Below are 23,611 nucleotides of genomic sequence, written 5' to 3'. Positions count from 1 at the left end.
GGCACTACAGCCAAGATGACACAGTGAGACACTGTCTCCAAATGAAAAAGTAAAGAAAAAAGAAATTTTTTAAGACAGAGTTTTGCTCTTGTTTCCAAGGCTGGAGTAAAATGGCATGATCTTGGCTCACTGCAACCTCTGCCTCCCAGGTTCAAGCAATTCTCCTGCCTCAGTTTCCTGAGTAGCTGGGATTACAGGCATGTGCCACCACTGTCGGCTGATTTTGTATTTTTAGTAGAGATAGGATTTCTCCATGTTGGTCAGGCTGATCTCCAACTCCCGACCGACCTCAGGTGATCTGCCTGCCTTCACGTCCCAAAGTGCTGGGGATACAGGCATGAGCCACCTCGCCCAGCCTAAAAACAAACAATTTTAAAAGAACAAACTTTAATTTAAAAGGGCAATTCCCTTATTTGTTTAAAAACATTTTTCTTGAGGGTTGGAAAAATTACCTATTGGGTACAATGTTCACTATAGTAAAGATGGGTATACTGAAAGCCGACACTTCACCACTGCCCAATACATTGGTGTGATGAAACTGCACTTGTACCCTCTAATTCTGTAAAAACAATTTTTCCTGATATGATGCTCATTTACTCTTCCTTTTTTTTTTTTTTGAGACAGAGTCTTGCTTTGTCACCAGGCACCAGGCTGGAGTGCAGTGGCGCAATCTCGGTTCATTGCAACATCCGCCTCCCGGGTCCAAGCAATTCTCCTACCTCAGCCTCCTGGTAGCTGGGACTACAGACGCCTGCCACCACGCTCAGCTAATTTTTATATTTTAGTAGAGACAAGGTTTCACTATGTTGGCCAGGACGGTCTTGATCTCTTGACCTTGTGATCTGCCCACCTAGGCCTCCCAAAGTGCTGGGATTACAGGCATGAGCCACCACACCCGGCCTCATTTACTCTTCCACATGAACCTTAGAAACAAGCTAAATTTGAATAGATTGGGGGAGAGATTTGTGACTAGTCTTCTAAGGTTGGCTTTCTCATTTAGGAACAGTTATGTTCTTCCAACTGAACTTTCTTTTATAACCTTCTCTTTATATCTTTTATAGTTTTATTCTGTTTTTTGCATCTTTCTGTTTTTTAACAACTTTACTGAGATATCAGACTTTAAACCAAACTTCTATCTGATTATTCCTGATATATAGTAAAGCTATTATTGCATCTTCAGTATGTAAGGATCTACTTGTTTTACTCTCTTTAAAAGTCGAGTAGATTTTTCTGTGATACTCTTGAAAAATATTCTAGAAAGACTATTATAGGTATAATAATTGAGTTTTATTATTTTCATACCAGTCGTATATCATACTATGTTTCAAATAGGACTGTAGAACAATTATGAAATCTGTATACCTGCAAGAAGTTAGTGCATATAGTAGAAAAATAATTAAATATCAGCATAGTATTCATTGACATTAGGAGTAGATGCTATATTTTTGTACAAACAGAACAAGAATGTGTATGCCTTCAGCGTTCTTCTGGTTTTTCGAAGTAGGGTAATTAAAAACTGTTTAAATACTTGGTTTTTCTGTTTTCTATAAGCATATGACATGACTAGAAGCCAAATTTTTCTGCTATAACAAAAACCTGTGGGGCTTTGAACCTCTTTGTCCATGCCCTGAGAATTCAAGAATACTCTTAGCTACAGTTGCCTTTTGGAAATTTAACAGTAACTTCATCACAACACTCTCTTTTCTCCACCAAGATGGGTAGCTCACTGCAACCTCCACCTCCCAGGTTCAAGTGAGTCTCCTTCCTCAGCCTCCCAAGTAGCTGGGATTAGAGGCGTGCACCACAACTCATGGCTAATTTTTGTATTTTTATTAGAAACAGCGTTTCGCCATCTTGGCAAGACTGGTCTTGAACTCCTGACCTTAGATGATTCACCTGCCTTGGCTTTCCAAAATGCTAGGATTACAGGTGTGAGTCACCATGCCTGGCCTTGGTAGCTCCTTTTTATTGTGTTTTACTTTGCTAGATGACTGATATTGTTGGGCTTATATTCATATGCTCATCATCTATTTCCATATTCTCTATCGTGAAGTGCCTGTTCAATTTTTTTTGGCCAATTTTCTATGGGGGAAATTCTCTATATGTGTTGTGTCATATATATTATGCCAAATATATGTAATGTAAATATATACGTATATAAAATGTATGTATATATGTCAAATATATGTAATATAAATATTTTCCTCCTGCCCTTTTTGCTTGTCTTTATTTATTTTTATTTTTATTTTTTTGAGACAGAGTTTCTGTCTGTCACTCAGTCTGGAGTGCAGTGGCACAATCTGGGCTCACTGCAACCTCTGCTTCCCGGGTTCAAGGGACCCTCCTGGCTCAGCCTCCCAAGTAGGTTGGACTGCAGGCAGGTGTCCACACCCAACTCATTTTTTGTATTTTTTGAAGAGATGAGGTCTTACTATATTGCCCAGGCTGGTCTCAAACTCCTGACCTCAAATGGTCCAACCACCTTCCAAAATGCTGGGATTACACGAATGAGCTACTGTTTCCAGCCTGCCTTTTTTTTGTGTGTGACAGGGTCTCACTCTGTTGCCCAGGCTGCAGTGCCTGATGATAGCCTTGAATTCTCCATCTCAAGTGATACTCCTGCCTCAACCTTCCAAGTAACTGGGACTACAGGCCTATGCTACTATGCCAGGTTTATTTTACTTTTTTGTGGAGACTGGGTCTCAGTATGTTGCCCAGGCTGGTCTCAAACTCCTGGCCTCAAGCAATCCTCTCACCTCTACCTTCTGAAATCCTGGCATTACAGGTGTGAGCTGAGGCACACAGACTTTTTTCTTTTCAATTAGCTGATTTGGTGAGACATTTTAAAATGCTTTTCCCACTCCAAGGTCATGAAGATGTTTTCTTCTAAAATTCTTCATTACTTTATTTTTTGTGTTTAGATATGTAGTATAATTCAAGTTGATCAGTGTGAGTTAGGGGTCAAGATTCATTTTTTTCCATAAAGTTTGGTATAATGGGTCAATGTATACACACATACACACGAACCTCTGATAGGATTTTGACTGGGATTACATTGAATCTAGAGATCAATTTTGGGAAAGTTGACATAATTATAATAATGTCTATTCCATGAATTTATATTCTTCTGCATTTAGTTAGGTCTTTATTTTAAGAATATTTTTTGGTTTTCAGAGGTCTTAATGGATTTAACTTTTTTTTTCTTTTTGAGACGGAGTCTCTCGCTCTGTTGCCCAGGCTGGAGTGCAATGGCGTGATCACAGCTCACTGCAACCTCCACCACCCAGATTCAGGCAATTCTCCTGCCTCAGCCTCCTGAGTAACTGGGATTACAGTCACACACCACCACACCCGGGTAATTTTTGTATTTTTAGTAGAGACGGGGTTTTGCCATGTTGGCCAGGCTGGTCTTGGACTCCTGACCTCATGTGATCCACCCACCTCACAAAGTACTGGGATTATAGGCATGAGCCACCACACCCGGCCAATACATTTAATATTTAAGCAGTTTATTGAACTCAGATTTGAATTTAAATACTCCTAACCATTGTGCTTAATTTTCTATGGTACACTGACGGAAATTTGGAATATCCAGAAAAAGCGCAAATATCATCAGTAAAAAGCATTTTAGTATTTCCCGTACAAAAACTTGATTAATATAAATTTGTTATTAATTTTGACAACTTAAATATTAACCGATATAATTTTGATATTATATATAAGTTTGCATTTGTGGTTATTTGCAAGCAGAATGTTATTATTATTTGGCTGTAAGAGGACATGTAAACAATAGAAAAAATTTTAATATAAACAATTGTGTTTAGGGGGAAGGTCCTAAAGCCAACTCTACTCAAGGGATGCCTTGGTAGCAATGATTGTTAACCATCCGGAGTGACAGAAGAAAGTGATATTGGGTAACTAACTTCTTAAGAAGTTTCATCTCAAGTTTTGTGATATTACAGGAACAGAAAATTATGCTATTGGTTGTTCCTTTCTGGTCACATGGATGGGCATTTTCATCATGTCCTGATTGTGTATTGATTAATGTAGTCAATCTCTGCACTTTTTAAATTTGTGCTACAGGGAGACAGTTTTAAATGGTTGGATGGTTTTTAGTGGTGACATTTGTATAGAAATTTTTTTTGGTAGTAAACACTCGGATCACTGAGCAAATTTTGAATAGTGCTGAAGCCTTTTTAGCATCCCAAAAACCGGATGCAGTATAAGATAATAAATAAATATTTAAAATTAATTTTTCTATTTTACATTCACCAAGTCAACTAGATCACATTAGTCTTATGAATAAAATGTGTATAATGCATCCGTCCAATAGCATGTACAGCTCACAGAAATCACAGAGGCATTGCTTTGTGTATATTAGCTCTTGATAAGTAAAATGAATCACCCAAAGCAGACTCCGTAACATTCTTCAGATGGCCAAAATTCAGTTGTCAAGTTTATTTTTAATGTTGAAAGTTCTTTTTTTTTTGAGACGGAGTTTCGCTCTTGTTACCCAGGCTGGAGTGCAATGGCGCGATCTCGGCTCACCACAACCTCCACCTCCTGGGTTCAGGCAATTCTCCTGCCTCAGCCTCCTGAGTAGCTGGGATTACAGGCACGCGCCACTGTGCCCAGCTAATTTTTTTGTATTTTTATTAGAGACGGTGTTTCACCATGTTGACCAGAATGGTCTTGATCTCTTGACCTTGTGATCCACCCGCCTCAACCTCCCAAAGTGCTGGGATTACAGGCTTGAGCCACCGCGCCCAGCCTGAGAGTTCTTGATTATGTCCATCTATCTACATCAGATGCTTGTTTCCATCATGTACATTTGTTCCGTTGTGACATTTATGGAATTTCAGAGCAGTTAGGTTTTCCACCAGGCCCTCTCTTGTCTGTTGTGCAAACTGTAACAGCAGTGAAATAAAACACAGACTGCCTTGTACTATTGCTACAAATAATAACCACATGTCACAGATTTTTGTTCTGCCTGTTGTTCGTTAGTCATATAGGATCAGGTACTCTTGTGATGAGTCTCGTGGAGGGAACTACTGAGGCACTGTAAGGTCCTGTAAGCTTTTATCCCTTGAGAAGTAGTAACTTTAAAAAATCCGAAATATGGCCGAGCATGGAGGCACATGTCTGTAATCCCAGACCTTTGGGAGGCCAAGGAGGGATGACTGCTTGAAGCTAGGAGTTTGAGACCAGCCTGGGTAACATAGTTGGACCCATGTATTCATCAAATTTTACTAAGTAAATAAACTAAACTATAATCATGCAGAATGTTAAAAGGAATATCCATTGCATTCAGATTTGGCATACTTGTTTTCCATAGATGAATGCATTCTTTTTTTCAGGTTTTGAGAAGAAGCAGTGATGAAGAAAAAGTTCTTTGTTTGGTCCGACAGCGTACAGGCCACCACTGTCCAACTGCTGTGATGGTGGTGCTCATAATGGTATGGGATGGAATCCCTCTTCCAATGGCCGACCGACTATACACAGAGCTCACTGAGAATCTAAAGTCATACAATGGGCATCCTACTGACCGAAGATGCACCCTCAATGAAAAGTAACTACATTTGTTTTATGCTGCTTTGCCATTGAGATCTCTATTACATAATGATAAAATAGTTAATTAGCTACCAACTATGTATATTATATGGGATTAACAGGATTTGGTTAATGTGGAGTTAAAAAGAATGAACATTTCTTTTTTGTATTTTTCACCATGTTGACCAGGATGGTCTTGATTTCTTGACCTCATGATTTCATGATCCACCCACCTCAGCCTCCCAAAGTGCAGGGATTACAGGCGTTGCACCACTGCGCCCAGCCTCAGTGTAATTTTCACTTGAATTTCTCTTACAAATGAGAATTTTTTTTCATATCATTAAGAACGATTTGGCTTTGTTCTTGTTGTTGTTAACCACCTGTTTTTGTAGAAGATTTCTCTCTGATAGAACTATTAGCTCTTAGTCTGTTATATAATTTCTAAATTGTTTTCCCAGTTTGTTGTCTTTTTCCTTTCACTATGTTATCTACTGCAAAAGTTTTCTTTTTAATGCAATCAAACATATCCATCTTTTTCCTTGTTTGGGTCTGGATCTGGAGTGGTATTCAGGTCTGTTTTTATGTGACTATAAGCAAAGCAATGTATGATTAAACCAATATTTTTCTCATCAGCGTTGTATCGATATTGAGTGATATTCAGGAAACTGCTGTAGGCAGTTTCCCTTACAATCACAGTTTCCAAGAGCCTATTGACATCAAGTGAGTAATGACTATACTTGTTTAACATACATTTTTGAAATTTAAATCTGTCACACATTTAAAGTCTGCTAATTATTTTATTGTGTCAACATACAATGATAATATCTCTTGCGGGAAGTCAATGCTCTAAAGGTTATACATGTATTGTCTAATTTGTTCTTCCCAATAATTAACTAAAATAAGCAGTATTCTATTTCAGTTAATGTAGATCTAACACACCAATGAAAAGGAACCTCACAAGGTGGGGTATGGTGGCTCACACCTGTAATCCCAGCCCTTTGGGATGCTAAGAGTTCAAAAGCCAGATGGGGCAACATAGTAAGATTCCATCTCTACAAAAATATATTTTTTAAAAACTAGCTAGGGCTGGGCGCGGTGGCTCATGCCTATAATCCCAGCACTTTGGGAGGCAGAGGCGGATGGATCACGAGGTCAAGAGATCGAAACCATCCTTGTCAACAAGGTGAAACCCCGTCTCTACTAAAAATACAAAAATTAGCTGGGCATGGTGGTGCATGCCTGTAGTCCTAGCTACTCGGGAGGCTGAGGCAGGAGAATTGCTTGAACCCAGAAGGCAGAGGTAGCGGTGAACCGAGATCACGCCATTGCACTCCAGTCTGGGTAACAAGAGCGAAACTCCGTCTCAAAAAAAAAAAATAAATAAACTAGCTAGGAATGCCGGGCAGAGTGGATCACGCCTGTAATCCCAGCATTTTGGGAGGCCAAGGAGGGTGGATCACAAAGTCAGGAGTTCAAGACCAGCCTGGCCAATATGGTGAAATCCCATCTCTACCAAAAAAATACAAAAATTAGCCAGGTGTGGTTGTGTGCCCCTGTAGTCCCAACTACTTGGGAGGCTGAGGCAGGAGAATTGCTTTAACCCAGGAGGTGGAGGTTGCAGTAAGCCAAGTTTGTGCCACTGCACTCCAGCCTGGCCATCAGAGTGAGACTTCATCTCAAAAAAAAAATAAGGATATTATTCTTTTGTATATCCCCATATAATAATCAATATCAGAAAATTTAAATTTGATAAAATACTGTGATCTCATCTTAGCTCATATTCAAATATCATCCATTTCCCAATAATGTACTTTCTGGTATTTTTCCCACATCAATGATTCAGTGCATTTAGTTATTTTGTCCTTTTGCTCCCTTAATCCTTTTTTTTCCTCAGACTTTGTCTTTCATGACATTGAAATTTTTGAAGTGAGAAGATTAGTTCTGTCAACTGTTGGTCAATTTTGGTTTGTCCGTTTCTTCCTGACTCAAGTCAGGCTTTGAAATACAACCTATCCCCAAACATGGTTGAAACAAAAGAAAAAAAAAAAAAAAACGAAATATAACTTGTACTATTACATTCAATGCCATTTGTCCCACTATTGATTGTGTTAACCATTTAAAATATTCTGAGGATGCTCTTTTAGATCTCACAGCTTACCAACCACATTTCCTCTGTGTTTCATTTTTTAAAATAATAGTATGTTGTAACTTAAACAACTATTTTCTCTCCTTCCATATCTTTTTCAATGATATGAATACATTTCTTATCTATTTGTTTGGCAACTTTAATTTTATTCTATTCAAATTTATTTTAACCATTTTTACTCTATTTGCATCTCATTTTTTTCCTTAATGAGTTACTATGATATTTTGTTCTTTCAAAAAACATCACCCATCTTGGTAAGGTCTTAGGGGAAGTTAACATACCTGAGCTACTGTTCTCTTTTTTTCCTTCACAATGTCTTTTTTTTTTTTTTTAACTTATAGATTTGTTATTTTTTGAAAAAATAGAGATGGGTCTTGCTATGTTGCCCAAGCTGGTCTTGAACTCTGGCTTCAAGTGTTCCTTCCACCTTCAGCTTGCCCAGGGGCTGGGATCACAAGAGTGAGTCACCACTCCTGGCCCTCCTTTATAATATCGTCAGTGAATTTCATTGTAGTCTTTGTTATAAGTAATGTTAAGTTACATATCAGGCATTTTCCAGGCTTTCACAGTGAAAACATAAAAAATAGATTTTATTTCTAAATTTTTATATTATTTTCACTTTTTAAAACTAATATTTGGTTTCTTTATTGTTTATTTTAATCATTACATAAGTACAATATATACTATTAAGTTGTAAGCATTATGCAATTTTATTTTACTTTTTACTTAATTTTTTAAATATTATTTTTGATCTTTCTTTCTGATGGAATTAAAAAGCATGGAATTCTTTTTTTTTTTTTGAGACAGATCTCACTCTGTCACCCAGGCTGGAGTGCAGTGGCATGATATCGGCTCACTGCAACTTCCACCTCCCAGGTTCAAGTGATTCTCTTGCCTTAGCCTCCTGAGTAGGTGGGACTACAGGCGCCTGCCACCACGCCCAGCTAATTTTTTTTATTTTTAGTAGAGACAGGGTTTCACCATGTTGGCCAGGATGGTCTCGATCTCCTGACCTCGTGATCCACTTGCCTCAGCCTCCCAAAGTGCTGGGATTACAGGCGTGAGCCATTGCACCCAGTTGCAATTCTTTTTTTAACTTTTATTTTAGGTTCAGGAGTACATTTGCAGGTTTATCATATGGGTAAACTCATGTCATAGGGGTTTGTTGTACAGCTTATTTCATCACCCAACTACTAATCTAGTATCCAGTGATTATTTTTTTCTGATCCTCTCTTTCTTCCAACCTCCATCCTCAGGTAGGCCCCAATGTCTGTTGCTCCCCTCTTTGGGTCCATGAATTCTCATCACTTAAATCCCACTTAAATTAAAAACATGCAGTATTTCGTTTTATTTCCTGTGTTAGTTTGCTAAGGATAATGGCCTTTAGCTTCATTCATGTTCCCACAAAAGACAGGATTGTGTTCTTTTTTATGGCTGCATACTATTCTGTGGTATATATGTACCACATTTTCTTTAATCTGTCATCAATGGGCATTTAGATTGATCACATGTCTTTGCTGTTGTGAGTAGCACTGCAGTGAACATTCACATGCATGTGTCTTTATGGCAGAATGATTTATATTCCTTGGCATATATACCCAGTAATGGGATTGGTAAAGCATACAATTTGGAGAGAACTACGAGAAGAATATATGCTTCTTTCATTATCTTTCTTACGATATAGTTTAGTTGAAGCCTTCAGAAATGCCCTAAAAGTGATATACTTAAAATTTAATTAAATGAAACTGGTTTTCTGCTCCATTTTTTCTATTATGCACTTTTTTAAGTTTTTTAAATTGAGAAACTTTTTTTTTTTTTTTCCTGAGACAGAGTCTTGCTGTGTCACCCAGGCTAAAGTGCAGTGGCATGATCTTGGCTCACTGCAGCCTCCGACTCCCAGGTTCAAGCAGTTCTCTTGCCTCAGCCTCCCGAGTAGCTGAGATTACAGGCGCCTGCCACCACACCTGGCTATTTTTTTTATTTTCAGGGCAGAAGGGTTTTCTTTTTTTTTTTTGAGATGGAGTTTTGCTCTTATTACCCAGGCTGGAGTGCAGTGGTGTGATCTTGGCTCACTGCAACCTCTGCCTCCTGGGTTCAAGCAATTCTGCCTCAGCCTCTCAAGTAGCTGGGACTACAGGTGTGTGCCACCATGCCCAGCTCATTTTTTTGTATTTTTAGTAGAGGCAGGGTTTCACCACGTTGACCAGGATGATCTCGATCTCTTGACCTCGTGATTCACCCACCTTTGCCTCCCAAAGTGCTGGGATTATAGGCATAAGCCACCGTGCCCGGCCATGGAGAGGGGTTTTCACCATGTTGGCCAGGCTTGTCTCCAACTCCTGACCTTGTGATCCACCAACTTTGTCCTCCCAAAGTGCTGGGATCATAGGTGTGAGCTGCCATGCCCAACCGAGAAACTGTTTTATATACAATATGTATTATTTTTCAATCCTCAGAAAATTATATCAGTCTCATTTTAGATATAAAGGAGCTAAATTCCAAAGAGGTATTATGTTCTAATTTTCATTTGTGATAGGGAACAAATCCGAGATTTATCTTTTTTTTTTTTTTTTTTCAAAACGGAGTTTTACCGTCTCCCAGGCGCAATCTTGGCTCACTTGAAGCCTCCAGGGTTCGAGTGATTGTCCTGCCTCAACCTACTATGTAGCTGGGATTACCGGTGTCCACCACTGTGCCTGACTAATTTTTGTATTTTTAGTAGAGATGGGTTTTCATCATGTTGGCCAAGCTGGTCTTGAATTCTTGACCTCAGGTGATCCACCTGCCTTGGCCTCCCAAACTGCTGAGATTACAGACATGAGCCACTGTGCCTGTCCCAAATCCAGGATTTAAAAACCATGTTCTGGCCGGGTGCAGTGTCTCACACCTGTAATCCCAACTCTTTGGGAGGCTGAGATGGGAAGATAACTTGAGGTCAGAAAAGACTGGATATTTTATCTCTGTATGGTTTATTCCCATTTATTTGGATTTGCAGTCATGACCAAATATTTTCCCTAGAAATTTGGTTATAATGAAGTATAGTTCACCCTGGTCCCCTAGTCAGATACCTTTTTTTGTTTTGTTTTATTTATTTTTAATTTAATTTTTTTTGTTTTTGTGAGACATCTTGAAAAAATAAAAGATAGCTTTTTATTGTTGACATTAAACTACTTTAAGTAATTAAAATAGATAAGTATTATAACTGGTTCTTTACCCATCTATACTTCTAAAGCTATGTGAAACTGAAATGTTCTGTCTCAGGTATTGTACTGCTTTACCAATTCACTTTCTTGTGATTATGATCTTGCAGTCGTACCTGTACCTGTCAAGGAATTGATCCAGAGACTTGTGGAGCTTCATTCTCTTTTGGCTGTTCATGGAGTATGTACTTTAATGGCTGTAAGTTTGGTAGAAGCCCAAGCCCCAGAAGATTCAGAATTGATCCAAGCTCTCCCTTACATGTAAGTGTCCTTTTTTATTCAAAATTTATTTTTGGATTACACACTGAATATGTAAGATCGTTCCTTTAACATTTTTGAAACACTATAAAAACTAAATACTGAAAAGTAGTAATCAAGTAGTAAAATTATATTTCTATTATATAAGTAAATAAATTAAGACTCTTAATAAATTAGGTAAAGACTTTAGCTATCACCCCAAATTCCAGTTGTCCCTGGCTTCCTCCTCTTGCTCTGCTACCCCACCCCAGAAAAATCATCATTAAAAGAACCTAGAATTTTATACCCAGCCAAAATAGGAAAAAGCCATTTACCAGCATTTCAAAGACTCAGAAAGTTTACTACCCACAGACCTACTATGAAAGAATTACTAAAGGACGTAATCCAGAAAGAAGACATGTGAAACCGGAACGAATCTGTCCGGGACACGAGGCCATGGTGAGCAAAGAAATTAGTCAAACATAGTGTTAAGTTAAATAAGTTCAATACTTATATATTTTAAATTAAAATAAGAACCTATAACTATAACTCCACACCTTTATCAGCTCTTGGGTGGGTAGGCAATGGGAGGGGGCGGGGCACCAATAGGAACTAATTATTCTAATGTTATCCTTTGTTTGTGTAGTGAGGATTCATATTGATCAACTATAAGATTGGTGTCTTTAATCTTAAAGCAGTGACCAAGAGTAAAAAACATTTCATATTAGAAACCAGTGTACACATACATAGACAAAAAAAAATAATTAAAACAAACCTATCTGAAAACAATACTTACCTCTCTTACATGTAATAGCACTAATATAAAAATATTTTAAAAGTTATTATCAATATAGTTATTTTAAGAATCTCTACGATTCATTTTTTATCAGATTTCTTTTTTTTTCTTTCTTACTTTTTTTTCTTTCTTTTTTTGAGATGGAGTTTTGCTCTTGTTGCCCAGGCTGAAGTGCACTGGCGTGACCTCAGCTCACTGCAACCTCTAACTCCCAGGTTCAAGCAGTTCTCCTGCCTCAGCCTCCCAAGTAGCTGAAATTACAGGCATGCGCCACCATGCCCAGCTGATTTTGTAGTTTTAGTAGAGATGAGGTTTCACTATGTTGGCCAGGCTGGTCTCAAACTCCTGATATCAGGTGATACACTTGCCTCGGCCTCCCAAATTGCTGGGATTACATGTATCAGCCACCTTGACTGGCCTTTATTTTTATTTTTTTAGTGCTAGTGTTGACCTACTAAACTGATTTCATTTCCCACTGAGTCATGACCCGCTGATTGGAAAACACTACTTGTGATGTCAGAAAAACATATTTGAGAAAGTGTATATTAAATTTTTTTAATGAATAGAAATAGAATTTATACCCAGCCAAAATAGGAAAAAGCCATTTTTAAGGGAAACGATTCTTCTATAGGCTGGCAAAGGGAGTTTTAAAAATCATTAGCATACAGGATAAGTAGAAAACACAAAATAGCCAGGCATGGAACCTCACACCTCTAATCCCAGCTACACAGGAAACTGAGGCAGGATTGCTTGAGCCTAGGAATTTGAGGTTACCATGTGGTGGCACAAACCTGTGTTCCCAGCTACTCAGTAAGCTGAGAACCAGCTTGAGCCAACCAGCTCAACTTTACTTCTAAATATAATGTGATCAAAGTGTCTGTCGCTTTTTGGCTCTCTGAGCAGCACTTTGGTGGTTGGCAAGAACAAACACCTGATGAAAGGTGGCACAGGGCCAGGCGTGGTGGCTCACGCCTATTATTCCAGCACTTTGGGAGGCCGAGGTGGGTGGATCACGAGGTCAAGAGATCGAGACCATCCTGGTCAACAAGGTGAAACCCCGTCTCTACTAAAAATACAAAAATTAGCTGGGCATGGTGGTGTGCACCTGTAGTCCCAGCTACTCGGGAGGCTGAGGCAGGAGAATTGCTTGAACCCAGAAGGCGGAGGTTGCAGCGAGCTGAGATCGTGCCATGCACTCCAGTCTGGGTAACAACAGCAAACCTCCGTCTCAAAAAAGAAAGGTGGCACAGAGGGAGCCAAGAAGAAAGTGCTTGATCCATTTTCTAAGAAAGATTGGTATAATGTGAAAGCACCTGCTATGTTTAATATAAGAAATACTGGAAAGACACTAGTCACCAGGACCCAAGGAACTAAAATTGCATCTGATGGCCTCAAGGGTCGTGTGTTTAATGTGAGTCTTGCTGATCTGCCAAATAATGAAATTGCATTTAGAAAATTCAAGCTGCTTACTGAAGATGTTCAGGGCAATAATTGCCTGATTCACTTCCATGGCATGGATCTTACCCATGGCAAAATGTGTTCCATGGTCAAAATATGTCAGACAATGATTGAAGCTCATGTCAACGTTAAGACTACCAATGCTTACTAGCTTCATCTGTTCTGTGTTGGTTTTACTAAAAAAAAAAAAAAAAAACAACAACAACAATCTATGCTTAGCACCAACAGTTTCGCCAAATCCAGAAGATGATGATGGAAATTATGACCCGAGAGGTGCAAACAAATGACTTGAAAGACGTGATCAGGCCAGGTGTGGTGGCTCACACGTGTAATCCCAGCACTTTGGGAGGTCGAGATGGGCGGATCACGAGGTCAAGAGATCAAGACCATCCTGTCCAACGTGGTGAAACCCCGTCTCTAAAAAAAAAAACAAAATAAAATAAAAAGAAAGAAGTGATCAATAAATTCATTCCAGACAGGATTGAAAAAGATACAGAAAAAAATCTTGCCAATCTATCCTCTCCCTGATGTTTTCATTAGAAAAGTTAAAATGCTGAAGAAGCCTAAGTTTGAATTGGGAAAACTCATCAGCTTCTTGGTGAAGGTAGTTCTGGAAAAGCCACTGGGGACAAAATAGGTGATAAAGTAGAACGAGCTGATGGATATGAACCATCAGTCCAAGAATATGTTGGTTAATAAATATAAGGGATCTTCAAAATGTTCATGGAAAATGCATATTATAAATAAACTATGCATGAATTTCATACTATTTTTGCACCCAAAAAAAAACCTCATACTAACTTGTAACATGTCTGAATGGAGACTAGTTTGAGGCACTAAGAAGGGTAAGACATCAATTTGTAAAGTGCCTCTATCAGAGAACATGAATTCTGCTAAAATTGAAGCAAGAACCAACATCAAATTTGTGGTGAAGGTCTGGTGGAAGAATGATGAAGTTGTTGATGCCTTATAAAAAGCTTATGGGCAATGCCCTGAAGAAATCTGCAGTTTACAAATGGATAACTCATTTTGGAAGGGACAGGACAATTTTGAAGACCAGAGTGGCAAACTGTCCACTGAGTCTTGCTCAGGTAATCTGCCTGCCTCGGCCTCTCAAAGTGCTGGGATTACAGGTGTGAGCCACCCTGACCAGCCAGCGTTTTAGAAGTTAAGATAAAATCGGCCCTTTCTGGCTGTTTAAGGAAAAATCTTTGGCCAAAGATCAATGACCATCCCTCCTCCTTGCCAGGTGCCAGATTAATTCCTAGGTTATTTTATAAAACTGTTTCGTTTGTTTTTTGAGATGGAGTTTCACTCTTGCCTAGGCTGGAGTGCAACGGCACGATCTCAGCTCATCACAACCTCCACCTCCCAGGTTGACATGATTCTCCTGCCTCAGCCTCCCAAGTAGCTGGGATTACAGGCATGTGCCACCACACCCAGCTAATTTTGTATTTTTAGTAGAGATGTGGTCTCTCCATGTTGGTCAGGCTGCTGTTGAACTCCCTACCTCAGGTGATTCCCCTGCCTTGGCCTCCCAAAATGCTGGCATTACAGGCATAAGCCACCATGCCTAGCCCAGCCTACACAATTCTTACTGAAGCATTATAGTCTTGCAAACTCCCTATTTGATGGGTGCCAAAACTGTTGTGCCCAGCCTGGTTACAGAAAAGAATAGAAATTTTTAAAAAGTGGCATCAAGATCCTGAGGCATTCTTAGAGTTATTACAGGAGATGGTACATGGCTTTACCAGCACAATTCTGAAGACAAAGCACAGTGAAAGCAATGGCCACCAAGAGAGGTAGGAGGTCTAGTCAGAGCCCAAGTGGACCAGTAAAGAGCAAAGGACATGGCGGCAGTTTTTTGGGATGCTCAAGGCATTTTCCTTGCTCACTTTCTGGAGGGCCAAACAAAAATAACATTTGCTTATTATAAAAGTATTTTGAGAAGGTTGGAGAAAGCTTTAGCAGAAAATTGCCCAGGAAGCCTTCACCAGAGAGTCCTTCTCCACCACAAGAATGCTCCTGCTTATTCCTCTCATCAAATGTGGGCAAATTTGCAAAGAGTATCAATGGAAAATCATTAGGTATCCACCTTACAGTCCTAATTGAACTCTGATTTAATTTTGTTTCCTAATCTTAAAAAATCTGTAAAGGGCACCCGTTTTTCTTCACTTAATAATGTAAACAATCAACAACAACAGAACAGTGTTGATATGGTTAAATTCCCAAAGTGCTCCATGCTTTAGAGATGGATTGAATGTCTGTCATTGTCACTTACAGAAGTGTCTTGACCTGAATGGAACTTAAGTTCAGAAATAGTTATTTTATTTTTTGAGACAGAGACTCACTATGTTGCCCTGGCTGAACTCTTAGGCTCAAGAGATTCTCCTTTCTCAGCCTCTGAAGCTGGGTTTACAAGTGTGTGCCACCCTGCCTGGTGACTTTTTTTTTTTTTTTTTTTTGAGACAGCGTTTTGCTCTTGTTGCCCAGGCTGGATTGCAATTGCACCATCTTGGCTCACCACAACCTCTGACTCCCGGGTTCAAGCGATTCTTCTGCCTCAGCCTCCTGAGTAGCTGGGGTAACAGGCATTCACCACTACGCCCAGCTAATTTTGTATTTTTAGCAGAGATGGAATTTCTCCATGTTGGTCAGGCTGGTCTCAAACTCCTGATCATAGGTGATCCACCTGCCTCGGCCTTCCAAAGTGCTCGGATTACAGGTGTGACCCACCTCGCCCAGCTCACTTTCCTATTTTTTAAACTGCAATGGGTAACATATAAAATTAGACTGATTAACAGACAAAAATCTATGAATAGATCCTACAGATTTGTTTGTATAATGAAAGGGTCAATATAAATCAGTAGGACATCAAAACAATTATCAGTCACACTTTATGGTTGCTAAGATTGAGGCATGTCAGAAACCACTAAATAATTGACTCACTGTGTCTACATTATTGTGTAGCTTTGGCTTTTATAATAATTTGTATACCAAAGGTTAATTTATTCATATAATGGGCTCCTTTCTGTGTTTATGGTATCTCCTTCCACCAAATCTCACATGAGCACATGAGTCAAAAGCCTCACTCAACCTTTTTTAGTTCATGTTCTCTGTACCTTTTATTTTATTTATTTTTTATTTTTATTTTGAGACCAGAGACAAGGTCTGGCTCTGTCACCCAGGCTGGAGTGCAGTGGCATGATCTCAGTTCACTGCAACTTTTGCCTCCCAGGTTCAAGCAACCTTCCCACCTCAGTCTCCTGAGTAGCTGGGACTACAGGCATGCTCCATCACACCCAGCTAATCTTTTTATTTCTTGTAGAGGTGGGATTTCACCAAATTGCCTAAGCTGGTCTCACACTCTTGAGCTCAAGTTATCTGCCTGACTCGGCCTCCCAAAATGCTGGGATTACAGACATGAACCACCACGCCCAGCCCTCTATACCCTTTCAATTGATTCCTAAGAGTTGACTGTTCATTGACCAGATGCCTAAGTTGATTGAGAATATAATCATTTCTGAGACACTTCCAGTGTTCTTTCAACTATTTGTGTTTCCAAAGGCTCCCTTCTCTGTTTCTTTTCTTATACTGTTATCACGGATTTTTTAAATAAAGACTCTTGTGATAGTTATCCTTTGAAAAAATCTGATGTCTCTGTCAGTAGCAATCCAGATTCTTGAGTGTTAATGATCCTCATAGTCCTTCCAAGTCTTCCTCAATCTGTAGTCATTATGGTGTAGAAAAGAGAACTATAGACAACCACTTACGCACTTACTACCTTTGATCTAGAGGCATTTACTAAACCTCTCAGTCATCTTGACTTTGCTCTTCCTGTCTCATGGTCCAAAGGACATGTCCTTAATTCCTAAAGACATATAGATTATATCTGAGACAGGATCTCACACACAGTAGGTGCTTTATGTATGCACTCTCTCCTCTCTATTATACAAACTTGTTACATCGCAACAGAATTACTTTGCCATTTCCCCTTGCCAGCAGGTCATTGTTTTCATTTATTCCAAGTGTTCAATCCTATTGAATAAATATAAAATATGGCTCTCATATTTCACAACATGAACAGCATTCTAATTTACTTCTAACACTTTACATGTCTACTCGTATCAGAATTTTCATTTCAATATATTTCATTAAAGCATAACAATGTCTAATAGTTTAGATGAAGAAAAGAAGCGATGTGATTTTCTATGGTAGCTATTTTATCAGGATGAGTATGAATTGCACATTAACCACCGTCACCCATGATTTATGGTACCTGAAACACACTAAGGTGCAATTATAAAATAACTAATGGATTATGTTTTCCTATAGGAAAAAAACCTTGAAGACAACTTACAGAGTTTGGCTACGCGATTAGCTCCAATTTATAAGCAGTATGCTCCAGTAGCTTACCAAAATCAGGTATGTACTGGTGTGGACTTTTTGTTTGTTTATTAATTTGAGATGGGGTCTTGCTTTGTTGCCCAGGCAGCAGTTCAGTGGCATGATCAAAGCTTGCAGCAAACTCCTAAGCTCAAGCAGTCCTCCTTCCTCACCCTAAAATATGCTGGGATTACAGATGAGCCAGATGATTTTATATTTTAAAAAGTCACTGTTGGCCAGGCATAGTAGCTCACACCTATAATCTCGGCACTTTGGGAGGCCAAGGTGGTCAGATCACCTGAGGTCAGGAGTTTGAGACTACCTGGCCCACATGGTGAAACTCCATCTCTACTAAAAATATAAAAATAGGCCAGGTGTGCTGACATGCGCCTATACTCCTAGCTAATTAGGAGACCAAGGCAGGACAATCATTTGAACCCGGGAGGTGGAGGTTGCATTGAGCTGAGATTATGCCACTGCACTCCAGCCTGGGTGACAGAATGAGACTGCGTGTCAAAAAAACAAAAGTCATTGTTAATAGAAAAATTTTCAAATTTGAACAAATATGTACATACACAGCATATATGTATCTATCTAACATCCATATATGTAATTGGACTTTTTATTGATCTATTCTTTTTTTTTTTTTTTTTTTTGAGACGCAGTCTCATTCTGTCTCCCAGGCTGGAGTGCAGTGACATAATCTCAGTTCAATGCAACCTCCGCCTCCTGGGTTCAAATGATTCTCTGGCCTCAGCCTCCCAAGTAGCTAGGACTACAGGCGCACATGCCACCACACCCTGCTACTAATTTTTTTGTATTTTTAGTAGAAATGAGACCATCACCTTGCCTCAAGTGATCTGCCCACCTCAGCCTCTCAAAGTGCTGGGATTACAGGTGTGACCTACCACACCTGGCCTCCACCTTTTCAGTTTAAAAGGAGTTACAAATTAATTTTCTTTTTTCTCTCTCTTTTTTTTAAAATTAATTTTCTATAATGGTTTATGAAATGTATCTATATCTTCTTTTATAGATACTGAAAATTCTCTGTATGTGATTAATGCAGTTTTATTGGTCTTTCTTTTTAATGGAGTGACTGAATCTATTTTACTTGCTTATCCATCTCCAGCAAGAATTAGTATCCCCCCCGCCTTCCCTCGTAAAGTTAGTGATTTTCCTTTTACTCCGTGTATTGTCAAGTGTTTTATCCTGAATATTGCTAAACTACACCTTCACCACAATAATCACTTAGTTTCAGAAATTACAAAGTGTAATTAATACTGAAACTTTGTCAGGAAATTATTTTTACTCTTTACTGATGGCAGGTGATCACCTTCTCTCTCTTAAGATTGTGCTCTATGCTTTCTTTTCTAGGTCGAATATGAAAATATTGCCCGAGAATGTCGGCTTGGCAGCAAGGAAGGTCGTCCCTTCTCTGGCGTCACTGCTTGCTTGGACTTCTGTGCCCATCCCCACAGGGACATTCACAACATGAATAATGGAAGCACAGTTGTATGTACCTGTGTGAATTTGTATTCTAAAAGCTCCATTACTCTATGCTTACGCTGCGCTCCTTAAGTATAACATGATGATTATTATTGCGACAAACCTTAATTCATGTGCTATTAGAAACAAGTGTATAGAGGAGGTCTTCATTAAATGCATTATCTAGGTACTTCTAAAAAGTAACAGAGCCAGTCCTAAACAAACATTTTGTTGAAAGGTTTATGTTACATATTGAACTGTGGTGTGTTTGCTGGGAGGCAGGAGCACATTATTATTTAAAGTAACAAATCTGTGCTATCAAACTGCTGGTAGGTATGAATTTGAGCAAGTTACTTAGTATTTTTGCCATTTGCACTTTAGGGTTTTGTAAGGCAACTGTGCCAGTTATCAGCAGTATTTCCATTCAGTTGTGCCTAGTAAGTCCATAGGTATGTAAATCATCACATGCCCATCGCTTAAATCAATCAAGAGATATGTAAATTAGGCAGAATATCCAGTGGAAAATCGTGCAATAGTCTTTTTGTCTGCTTGCTTCATCTAATTGTTTTCCTGTCATCTAGTAAAGCAGAGAAATAGACAGCAATTGCATTTGTTTTTCTGTTGCACCAGTTTTTTAGGTTTGCCAGATACTTTTGAAACCTTCATTGTCTTGACTGCAAGATGAGTAAGTTGGCTCAGGCCTGTTATCCCACCTACTTAGCAGACCAAGACGGGAGAATTGCTTGAGCCTGGGAGTTCTAGACCAGCCTGGGTGACAAGACCCCATCTCTTTAAAATGTACAATTAAAAAAAAAATTTTTTTTTTCAGGATTTAGCTACAGCCTCTTACAGTGTGATCAAAAGTATACGATCAGATCTTTCAACAGGCAGTCTTTCTTCCTTGCTTGGTCATTAGAAGTATATTAGTGATAGATTAAGCCAAAATAACCTTTTTTTGCATGTCATTTCTATATACAAAAATGTTTTGTACAGTCTTTGAAGCCAATGTTATTTCCAAGTGTTAAAGTTATGTCAATCCAGCCTGGTGAATACTAGCCAGGCAGTGGTTCATCACCATCACTTGGCCAGGACATTTCACCTGCATTACAGAATATCTGTGATTAGGCTGGAGTCCGTTCAGAGTCAGACTAAGTTTCAGTTTCTCTTCTCTGTGCGCTTTGACTTCTAGTACTCTGATTACTCATGAGATGAGGGTCTTATTGGGAACTTGATATCACTCCAAATGCCCCCATCTTCAAAAATGATGAGAATTCTTGAAATTCTACCACCACCTCTCCTTTGACCCTGATTTACCATACTTTCTTTTTTATTTCTTTTTCCTTTTCTTTATTGGTTTACTTTCTGCTCCTACGGTAACTATCCTTTCTAATTATACTCCTCACATCAACTCCTTATTTCCTTCTTAGTCTCTGTGGCCAATTAAATTGGTTCCAGTAAGCATTTATTGATGTGAGATTCTGATTTTCAACATGACTTTTTTTTTTAGCTGGAGTTTCGCTTTTTTTCCCCAGGCTGGAGTGCAACAGAGCAATCTTGGCTCACTGCAACCTCTACCTCCCAGGTTCATGTAATTCTCCTGCCTCGGGCCCCCCCAGGTAGTTGGGATTACAGGCATACATCACTGCACCCGGCCCCATGACAATTTATTATTTCCAGTTTTGGCCAGGCACCATGGCTCATGCCTATAATTCCAGCACTTTGGGACAGTGAAATGGAAGGACTGCTTGAACCCAGGATCTTTAATGTAGCCTAGGCAACTTTGTGAAAACCTGTCTCTACAGAAAAAAATAAATAAATTTAAAAATTAGCTAGGCATGATGGTACTCACCTGTATTCCCAGCTACTCAGAAGACTGAGGCAGGAGAATCACTCAAACCCAGGAGTTTGAGGCTGAAACAAATGCAATTCTATTTATATTTTAGGCTTTTTTGAAAAATGTGACTTCAGATATTGGGGAAAAAAACTGATTTTTTTTAGCCTTTAACTCTTTAACTTTGCATTACCATTGGTAGCTATCAAGTTCTATCATGAATTCAAAAATGCTGTGAAAATCAAATCTGTGCCGGGCGCAGTGGCTCACGCCTGCAATCTCAGCACTTTGGGAGGCCACGGCAGGCGGATCACAAGGTCAAGAGAGCAAGACGGTCCTGGCCAACATCGTGAAACCCCATCTCTACTAAAAAGTATAAATATTAGCTGGGCATGGTGGCACGCACCTGTCGTCCCAGCTACTCAGGAGGCTGAGGCAGGAGAGTTGCTTGAACTCAGGAGGTGGAGACTGTAGTGAGCCGAGATTGAGACACTGTACTCCAGCCTGGCGCCTGATGACAGAACAAGACTCTGTCTCAAAAAAAAAAAAAGAAAAGAAAAAAATCTGTTTATTTCATTTATTTCTAGTCTTTGCTATCACTGAAAGAGTTTATATCTCCATAATATATGTTTGTAATATAAAATAAAGAAAACATTTGGTAGGTTTCTGGTGGGTTTTTAATATTTAAAAATTAATTTGGCTGGGCCCAGTGGCTCACAGCTGTAATCCCAGCACTTTGGGAGGTTGAGGCAGGCGGATCACTTGAGATCAGGAGTTCAAGACCAGCCTGGCCAACATGGTGAGACCCTGTCTCTACTAAAAATACGAAAATTAGCTGGGTGTGGCATCACACACCTGTAATCCCAGCTATTCTGGAGGCTGAGGCAGGAGAATCGCTTGAACCCAGGAGGTGATGGTTGCAATGAGCCAAGATCACACCACTGCACCCTGGGGAACAGAATCAAGCTCTGTCTCAAAAAAAAGGAAAATTAATTACAACTAAAATAGTAGTTTGTTTGTTTGTTTGTTTGTTTATTGAAACAGAGTTTCACTCGTGTTACCCAGGCTGGAGTGCAATGGCGCGATCTTGGCTCATTGCAACCTCCGCCTGCTGGGTTCAGGCAATTCTCCTCCCTCAGCCTCCTGAGTAGCTGGGATCACAGGCACGTGCCACCATGCCCAGCTAATTTTTTGTATTTTTAGTAGAGACGGGGTTTCACCATGTTGACCAGGATGGTCTTGATCCCTTGACCTCGTGATCCACCTGCCTCGGCCTCCCAAAGTGCTGGGATTACAGGCGTGAGCGACCGTGCCCGGCCCAAATACTAGTTTTAATAGCAGAATATATTAATATTAGGTATCCAAAGTCAGGAATCAGTATAGTATCTATAGTTCTGTAATTTCATTTATCTATAATAAATATAACCTTTAAAGTAAAGAGGAGAGCTAAAATAGGTTGCATTTAAGGTTTAAAAAATTTTAGCTATATACTATTAATATTTCATATCCAAAGAAGGGCAAATTTATTGATATTTATTGATATGGCTCCTTATTGGAATATAGCAATAATGGAACAGAAAGAGAATATTTATCAATATAAAATTTTAAAAATTTGTAATAATTTACTTAGAAAATCAACTAAATATTACTCTGGTCTGCTTACAAACAACTGGGAAGTTACTATAATTGGAAAGAGTTGGGTGGCTTGATATAAAATAATAATATACCATCATCAACCAATTGAAAATAAAATGGGAATATAAATCTCTTTCCCAAATGTAACAAAATGAAGATAGGAATTAGCCACAGTGAATGTGCACGACCCATATATCTTTCCCATTTCATGTTTTTCTCCCTATCAGGTTTGTACTTTAACTAGAGAAGATAACCGCTCTTTGGGTGTTATTCCTCAAGATGAGCAGCTCCATGTGCTACCTCTTTATAAACTTTCAGACACAGACGAGTTTGGCTCCAAGGAAGGAATGGAAGCCAAGATCCAGTCTGGGGCCATTGAGGTGCTGGCACCCCGCCGCAAAAAAAGAACTTGTTTCACTCAGCCTGTTCCCCGTTCTGGGAAGAAGAGGGCTGCGATGATGACAGAGGTTCTTGCACATAAGATAAGGGCAGTAGAGAAGAAACCTATTCCCCGACTCAAGCGGAAGAATAACTCAACAACCACAAACAACAGTAAGGCTTCATCACTGCCAACCTTAGGTGAGCCCTGTGGACCTTGCTAATCTCTGTACAACTGTGATTGATACAGTGTTTGGACTTTCTTTCCCTCGCACATTATCTTTGCAGCTATCTTAGGCACAAGGCATTATGAAAAGAAAATATTTAAAGCAGATGTATTATTATAGTTTGTTTAGAGTTAAAACAAAGACACTGCCAGCGGGGTGCGGTGGCCACGCCTATAATCCCAGCACTTTGGGAGGCCGAGGAGGGTGGATCACGAGGTGAAGAGATCGAGACCATCCTGGTCAACAAGGTGAAACCCCATCTCTACTAAAAATACAAAAATT

The 23,611-nt window shown here is 39.3% G+C and overlaps 1 protein-coding gene across 12 annotated transcripts in view; it reads left to right on the top strand.

Annotated features, from left to right (window-relative positions):
* The window catches only part of TET1 (tet methylcytosine dioxygenase 1), a 137,252-nt gene that overhangs the window by 104,959 nt on the left and 8,682 nt on the right, over positions 1-23,611 (top strand). For 5 of the 12 annotated variants that reach the window (XM_078345764.1, XM_009009826.5, XM_054242988.2 and 2 more), the window contains 6 exons: positions 5,358-5,569; positions 11,007-11,157; positions 11,506-11,592; positions 17,723-17,812; positions 19,148-19,285; positions 22,952-23,303. In XM_078345764.1, coding sequence (XP_078201890.1) covers positions 5,358-5,569; positions 11,007-11,157; positions 11,506-11,592; positions 17,723-17,812; positions 19,148-19,285; positions 22,952-23,303 — 1,030 coding nt within the window. Of the gene's footprint in view, positions 1-5,357; positions 5,570-6,183; positions 6,271-11,006; positions 11,158-11,505; positions 11,593-17,722; positions 17,813-19,147; positions 19,286-22,951; positions 23,304-23,611 lie in introns of all 12 variants that reach the window. The other 7 variants (XM_078345765.1, XM_002756304.7, XM_078345763.1 and 4 more) reach the window with 3 other exon arrangements.

This window comes from Callithrix jacchus, chromosome 12, assembly GCF_049354715.1.
Source record: "Callithrix jacchus isolate 240 chromosome 12, calJac240_pri, whole genome shotgun sequence".
In the NCBI taxonomy this organism is placed as follows: domain Eukaryota; kingdom Metazoa; phylum Chordata; class Mammalia; order Primates; family Cebidae; genus Callithrix; species Callithrix jacchus.
The sequence above is the reverse complement of the archived record's forward strand: the minus strand, read 5'-3'. Positions and strand labels throughout refer to the sequence as shown.